Consider the following 7,774-nt stretch of genomic DNA (forward strand, 5'->3'; position numbering starts at 1 on the left):
AATAACCAGACTTGTGCAATGGTCCAGACATAACCGAAGGATGTTGATGTAATGCACTGATGAAGGCTACGGCGTGTTTTACATTTCATCAGACCTCAAATAACTCGTGGTCACGGTTGAGGATGTGTTGTGCTTATTTCTGGTTTGTGTTTCAGGGTTTTGTTGGACAGAGCGCACACAGATCTAGACAACATCTGTCAGAGCCTGGACTCTGACCCGGAGCCAGAACCACTCACCTCACCACTTCCAAGCTCTCCGCTCCGCAACTCTAACGCCAGTACCTCAGAAACCAATACCTCGGACCCAGCCAGCTCCTCCCACCTTCCCACCGCTTCATCGCCCCGGACGTCCTCCTCATCATCATCAACACCAATGGACCTCAGCCAGATTCTTTTGAACATTAAATCTAGCCGCTGGAGGCACTTCAGACCACGGACGCTATCCCATCACCCCTTGGGTGGAGTAGGCTTGTCTCGCAGAGGATTTAGGGATTGTAGCCGGACAGTGTCAGGACTAACCAGGACCTTGTCTGGAGGATCCAGCTCCCAGAACCGCACTGGCCCGGCTCCTACCCCAGTCAATGGTGAGTCAGTAGTTTCCTCTTTCATGCAGCTTGGTGTTGTCGTTGATGTCTTTGGTTTTGTATGTGTTAAAGTCGCACAGCTAAATATTGTTATTGGCCCAGAGCAGTTCATTTTGTTGCTTTATTGCATTTCTTGGAATCACAAGGAGCTCATTTAGTATCGTTAAGATGTCATCCTACAAGGTTAGTGATTCTGGCAGTAATTTCTTGGAGTAAATTCAGCAAAAGGCCTCTTGTCCTTTGTCGATCTCTGCTGTAATTAAAGAAGGAGCTGAATTCAGGCCAAACATCAGTCAGAGAAACAATTTTCCCTCAGATCATTTTGCAACTGTTATCTCATGTCAACATCCGTCTCCAACGAACTCGAGACCTTTTTATTTTTGTGGGACTGTGGTCTGAAGTCTTCAGTGTCCCTGATCACTCTTACTGGTATTTTTGGTTTCAGCCTGCTCTCTGATTGGTCTTGTTGAGTGTTTTATTGTTTTTATTCACAAATATAGACAGTAATTCACATTCTGATCTGGTGACACACTGTATTTTGTATCATCGGTTTTCTGCTGGTTGTTCGTAATGCGTTATTGCTGCCTATACTGATCCCATCACTCAGGAAAGATTCCTGACCATTTTCTTGGTATATGTCATTTAATTACCATTAACAACAGCCATAGATAATAACCTATAATGAAATTGTGAGTGTGCTTTATAGTTTATATATATAAATGTATGTCAGCCGTTTGGAATGTCGGTTTCTTGCTTATGTAATTACTTAAAATCTAAATTGATTTCTATATAAGTAAATTCACCGATGCAGAACCTTTTCGCAGGGCAGAGTATAACCAGACATGTTGGAAGACGATTAATTACTAACGATTAGGTGGGGCTATGAGTGTTTACAACGTTTTGCCTTGACTGCAGGTTGTCGACGTTATCATAACTGAAAAGAAGCAGTCGAGTCCAGATTGCAGCGCTGCCATGGAATTTTTAGATGCTTGAAAACTCTGGACGATGCATAATTGTAGCAACACTGATTCGTTTTTAAACAAACATAATACGGGGATCTAGCCTTACTACAAAACCACTAATTGGAGAATGGCCTGTGTGGTGTGCACGGGGAAGGATGTAATTGAAAAACCTCTCCATGCATAAAATGATGTGAAGTGCCGTTGTTTTGATTTTCGTGCATCTCGAGTGATGAGGAGAAAATGAAAGTTTGGTGTTAAAGCCAGATGAGCTGAGTGGCGTCTGGTTCGAGGCTTGCTGCTTCTGTCGTGCAACACTTCTTGATGAGGCGGCTCAAAGGTAGATTGCTCCACTCCGTGCAGCTGCGGAATCGCATGAACTTTCTGCTTTCAGACCCTCGTTCCACATTACGTTAAATGAGTTACTGCTCCTGTGACTTGGAGTCGATCAGAAGTGGTGTTGTATAAATAGATTTGTGAGACAGAGCTAGATAGAGCACAAGGTGGGGGATATTTGAAAATATAAACTATTTGGTGAAATGCCAAGCAGTTGTGCTGGATTTAAGTTTGGTCATATATCTGTTCTCCAAAGTTCAGAGCTGGGATACTTTAAGGATGAAAAAAGTGTGGACGTCAGCATAGGACGCAACTCTGGATATTCTACACAAGTCTTAGGAGTCTAACTCTATGAAAACGTATTTTGAATTAAATACTTGATGTGTTTTTGTTGCTTCAAACCTACTGTCTTACTTTGTGGTCACGGCTGTGTGATAGTGGATACTGACAAATCTTCCGTAGTAGTTAAGTCAAAGGTGAAGGTTTCTGGTTTTGGAATTTGTTTGTGTGGAATCGATACATGATTTGCAAAGGCTTGTGGTTTTTAATCTTTGTGATGAATGCTTTAAGTTGAAAAAAGAATAGATGTCTTCCAAACCGAGGGTTCATTCATTCATTAAACATGAAATTGGAGGTACATATATGAAATATGGTGATTTGTTGTTGAGTTTTCCAAAAGCTTGGAGTGATGAAGTGGGTGTTTGTTTGGGTGCTTTTCAAGTATTTTTGTTAAAGAATAAACCTCACCATTAATCAGACATTTGAATGCCACAGAGCTCTTGAAAGTTTTTAATGAATCATTTGATTTCATTTTGTGCAGATAAATATTTGATGATCGTCATTCAAAGATGTGTGCAGCCTCACAGTCTGTGGTGCTGCAACTATTAGTCGATGAGTCTATTGATAGAAAATGATTAAAATCTTCTGCTTTGATATCTAAATAGATTTTCAGCAAAAATACCAAACATCCTCTGACTCCAGCTTCTCATGAGTGTTTGATTCTTGTCTTTTTCATGTGTGACAGTAAACTGAGTATCTGCCGATTTGAATCTAACAAACCAATGTAAAGACGTGAACTGTCAGAAACTGCATTTATGACTATTTATCTTTGGATTATCTTATTTTCGGCCCTGTTTGGTTCTGGCTTGATTCTTTTTCTGACCCAATGAGTTAAAATCTCTCGACAGGTCTAATACGTGCACCACAGGTTGAACCTTGTGTTAAAGCTGTACAGTCGGGTCTCAGGAGTATAAACCGTTTTAACTTTTTCCCTTTAAACTGGACTTTCCAGCTTGTTATACATTGTTCTTGCCTTGAACCCTGTAGCAACCCTCCCACACCCAATAGACCAGTGTGTTGTCATGCCACAATGCGTCTGCTCTCTGCAAGCTCCCAGAGGAGCTTGCTTTTGTACAGACTTACTGTAAATCAGTGTGCCAGTGTCTGCTATTGCACTGTTGCATGATGTTGCTTGTGAATCATAATTTTTACTGTATTTTATAAAGGCCTAATGTTCCTCATTGTTCCACATCACTGAATAAAATGGACAAGTCCACTTGTGTAGCTTTAAAATAAGTTTTTCATCAGTTCAGCCAGTGTTTTATTGACCTGTGTTAAATCTGATGATATCTAAATCAAAGGCCAGCTCATGTATCGTAGCTTCTTGAACTGGCCTTCAAAAGCATTAAAGCTGAACCACACTCATCAAGTTTGTAAATATGTGAAAAGTCCTCCCTCTGACTGGAGCATCTCCTCCCTCCTGTCCACAGTGTTCACGGCGGAGCAGTACCAGCAGCACCAGGAGCAGCTGGCCCTCATGAAGAAACAGCAGCTGGAGCAGAGTCAAAAGCAGCAACAAGCCAACAACCCTGCAACAGCTACCAAGACACAGGTTAGTGAGGATGCACACGCAGCGCAGAGCATGTGCTGCACCTCCAGAGTAAAACATCTTTCAATTAAAGGAGACATTCTGCTCATGTTCGGGTTCATAGCCTTCGTTTGAGTTATTACTGAAAGGTTTACCCTCCTCACCATTACAGTTTAGAATTGAACGGGAAGTGAAGGTTTGCCACTTTTCCATTTTCTGTGGGGGAGAGGAGCTTTGTTTACCACAGACTTTAGCCTTTGTAACTCTGCAGAACTTTCAAAGTATAACATATGAATCAGCCATTACGGGCATAAAAGTGTTGTAAGAGGATGAAGCAGAAGATAAAACTCCCAGGTGTCTTCCTTTACACGGGTCAGCATCTGATTTGTATCCACCTACGCTTATTGACCGGGTCCTAAATACAGGCTCACAAGCCAGAGTTCTCCCAGATATGGAAATAATTTTAGAGTTGAAGGTCAGTTCATCCGTCCTTAAGGAAACAGGAGACATCCTCATTCCCACGAGCAGTATTCATACCACTGATGGTTCCTGTTTGCCAGCAGGAATGCCGAGTTCAGCAGTTTGATAGATTTTAAACAGAGTGGCCAAAGTCTCTGGCTCAGACCCACATGTTTTTCTCCCTCCACGGTTTCCGTCCAGGCTCTTGTGTCCAAGACGCTAGACCAGGCCAGCGCCCAGTTCGCTGCTTCGGCCCTCGTCACCACGGACCAGCTGCTGGCCTTCAAGTCCAAAGAGGAGCTGGTGCTGGCAAGTGGAGTCAACGGGGTCCTGGCAGGCGCAGGTGAGTGTCTCTCTCCCCCCCCCCCCCCCCCATTTCTTTCCCCTGTGTGTGAATCCAAACATTGAAAGCACTTAACAATATAATGCAGCCAATTACAACGGCTCAGAAAATGACCACAGAGTTTCATCATCGCTCAAGTCAAGTCAACAAAAACGGATCATTATCAGTTTCACACAGGCAGCGTTTGTTGCATCATGTGGTGATGGATGCATTAGACTCTGCTGCAGTGTTTGTGAAATCTGTTGTGCTTCATTCGGATTCCTGTGGCGTTCCGTCTGTTTTTCCATTTGCACTCAAAAGATCTTGTCTCCGTTCGAACAGGTGTTTTCAAAGGCTTGCACCTCTCCAGCACAACTGCAGCCCTTCACCAGACCAACCAGTCGACACACACCGCCGCCTCCGCAGCCCCGACTTTCCTCCAGCCCTCCGCTAACTCGGCCACGCCCTCGCCAGCCAACGCCGTCCCCACCTCCCTCACCTCCACCCCCAGCCCCCACGCAGCGGCGGCGCTTGGGCTCCTGGGATGCAGCGCTGCCAACGCCACCCCCGCCACCACTCAGGTCCTCATCGGGAACAACATCTGTCTGAGCGTGCCGTCGGCCGCCAGCCTGGCCGGACGCCACATCCCCCGGACCCTCGGCAACGTGCCGCCCTCTGCCTTAAAGCTGTCCGCCGCCACCAACCTGCAGATGCCCAAAGTCTCCGGAGCATCGTCCATGGACATGGGCTCAAGGTGAGGCTCAGCTTCAGCAGCACGTTACAGTAAAGGAATCTTATTCTGTATTTACCAGTTAGCTTGCATCGCTACAGCCAAAAGCCCATTAGCTTAGCATTAAGATTAGAAACACAGGGAAATGACCTGCCTCCAGTTTAGATCACTAACACTAACTACAGCGATTTCCTGACCAGGCCCAGAGTTTCCTTTTCAAGACCTTTAGCCACAAGCAGAATTAAAGCTGCAGAGCCTCAAAGCCTCTGACGATCAGATTATAGTTTGATTCCCCAAAACAAGAATGTTGTTTATACATAAATGACCCAGAAAGGAACATTTTATTATTTTTGCTCATTCTGTTGTTGCAGCAGTATCAGATTAGCTTTTATATGAAATGTGTATCAAGATAATCAGAAGTGAAGCCTTTAAATTAATAAACAATCCCTGGTTTAAGTATCAGCTGGAGCCGGCAGATCCCATAGGAGACGCTGACGTCGGAGCTCCTCAGCAGCAACACGCAGAACTGATCCGTCGACCGAGATCTGCGACAGTTGAAGAAGCAGCTCTGACAAAACATTTGGCAGCAGAGTGGTTGATCTCTCCATCTTTCTCCTGTCCTCCGCAGGGATAATCACGACGAAGACAAGCCAGCACTGAACAGTATAGCAGACAACACAGTGGCCATGGAGGTGACGTAGTAGCGGTGCAGTGAAGAGTCCGCTCTTTAGGTGCTGTGCATCGTAGCATCGGGAATGCAAAAGGGACAGCAGGACTCTGATGCAGACTGACAGAACGACGGGCGACTGCGGCCGCTTGCTTGCAATTCTCATCTCTCATACTTTTTAACCTTTTTGGTTTTTTGTTTTGGTTTTTTTGTTACTGTTAAAAGTAAAAGATTGACATCTGTAATTATGAATATGGCAAAATTAGTATCTGTACAGTAACTACATATTTGTAATATCCCCTGTATATATATTACTTGAATACAGAACTGTCCATTTGTGATGTTTTGCACTTGGGAGTCAAACTTAAAGGAAAAAAAAATAAGAGCCAAGTAACTTGTGGCGAGTGTGAGAGATGTGGGAGTTGTATAGAGAGGAGTTTTATCACATCATGTGCATGGTGCGGAGCCTGCTGTTTTTATCTATTTATTGTGCTGTGTTTACAGTTTCTTTGTTTTTTGGTTTGTTTTTGTTTTTTTTATTTGTACACTGTACCTTTGTTGGTTCATGTGCTGTAGTAAATGTTAGGTAGCTACGGACTCCTGGGTATTTTTGTATATTGTGAACACAAAGCAGGTCCCTCCCCCTTCACACACAAACACACACATACACATTTATTTTGGGTCCCTGTGCTTCTCTCTGTCAATCATGTGAAAATCAATGGTGACATACATACAGAGCAGGAGAGCCAGGAGGATGAAGAGGTGTGACTGTGGGAGTTTTCATCAGCATTGTCCCAACCACAAGTAACAAAACAGGGATGAAGTCTCTTCCCAGAAGCCTTTGCTGCTTCTGATTAAAGCACTATTTTTTTTGTCGTGATGTTTTTGTTCATGGTTTTTGATAAATATCCTAATGCTGCTTTTGTATTTTGTTTTCAAAGGGGTCGTCCTTTTCATGCAAGCGGAGTGCCCCCCCCCTTTTCTATTTGTTTTATCCCACAAACGTTTTTGTAAAACAAAAAAATGAGTTATTTTTGTATTTTTTTTTTCTCGTTCTTGTGGTAAACTTGATTGTAAGCTATTCGTTTATAGAAAGACTTCATTCATTTGTTGATTTGTTACTTGTTCATGCATAGGTGATAAGGGAGGTGAATGGGCAGTGATCGCTGTACGTGTTTCATCATTCCAGTTTTTAAAAACAAAAAATGCTAATGACGGGGGACGGAGGGGCTGTGAGAGAACGACACATTTTCTCTCCTCTCCTTCCCCTTTTTCTTTATTCTTTTTTTTTTTCTTTGAAAAAAGAATCTCCAGACGGCTGCAAGGCCAAAAACCACAAGTATTGGGTGCCTTCCTTTGGGGAATTTAATGTTCTCTCTTCTGTGAAGAGTTAGGCACAAAGGCAGCATTACTTAGTAGTGCTTCTCGTCTTTGTCAGAATCTGAATGCCCAGTCCAATGGCAGGATATATCCTTGAGGTTTACTTGTCCCACCTGGAGGCTGAAAAGACTAAAAAAATGTGACAGAACTCTCACTAAAATAAGACAATAAAGCCCAGGGCATTAAATGTGAACTGTTTGGACTCTGGTGTCTCTTTGTCAAAGTGTGTGTGTTCCCTCAGAAGGATCAGGAACTTTCTACATTTAGAAATTATCTTATTGTGTTGTTGAGGAGCTTAAGAGTTAATGTGAAGCCGCTGCTCGCTGCGACACAATCGGCGTAAAGACACGATCCACACGAGGCGAAGCAGAGGGAGACAAATTCTGCACGTTCAATTTTCAAAAAGCCGGATTCTTAAAAATGAGAATTTGTTATGACTCTGGAGAAAGTCTCTTCACGCCCAAGAGCTGC

At 43.5% G+C, this 7,774-nt stretch overlaps 1 protein-coding gene across 3 annotated transcripts in view; it reads left to right on the forward strand.

Moving 5' to 3' along the window:
* Window positions 1–7,496, forward strand: part of epc1a (enhancer of polycomb homolog 1 (Drosophila) a) — a 25,455-nt gene extending 17,959 nt beyond the window's left edge. For all 3 annotated transcript variants that reach the window (XM_020107074.2, XM_020107075.2, XM_020107073.2), the window contains 5 exons: window positions 156–583; window positions 3,648–3,769; window positions 4,406–4,547; window positions 4,869–5,280; window positions 5,885–7,496. In XM_020107074.2, coding sequence (XP_019962633.2) covers window positions 156–583; window positions 3,648–3,769; window positions 4,406–4,547; window positions 4,869–5,280; window positions 5,885–5,957 — 1,177 coding nt within the window. In that variant the 3' untranslated portion in view covers window positions 5,958–7,496. The remainder of the gene's footprint in view (window positions 1–155; window positions 584–3,647; window positions 3,770–4,405; window positions 4,548–4,868; window positions 5,281–5,884) is intronic.
* Window positions 7,497–7,774: the final 278 nt, after the last annotated feature.

This window comes from Paralichthys olivaceus, chromosome 17 (genome assembly GCF_024713975.1).
Source record: "Paralichthys olivaceus isolate ysfri-2021 chromosome 17, ASM2471397v2, whole genome shotgun sequence".
Taxonomy (NCBI): Eukaryota; Metazoa; Chordata; class Actinopteri; order Pleuronectiformes; family Paralichthyidae; genus Paralichthys; species Paralichthys olivaceus.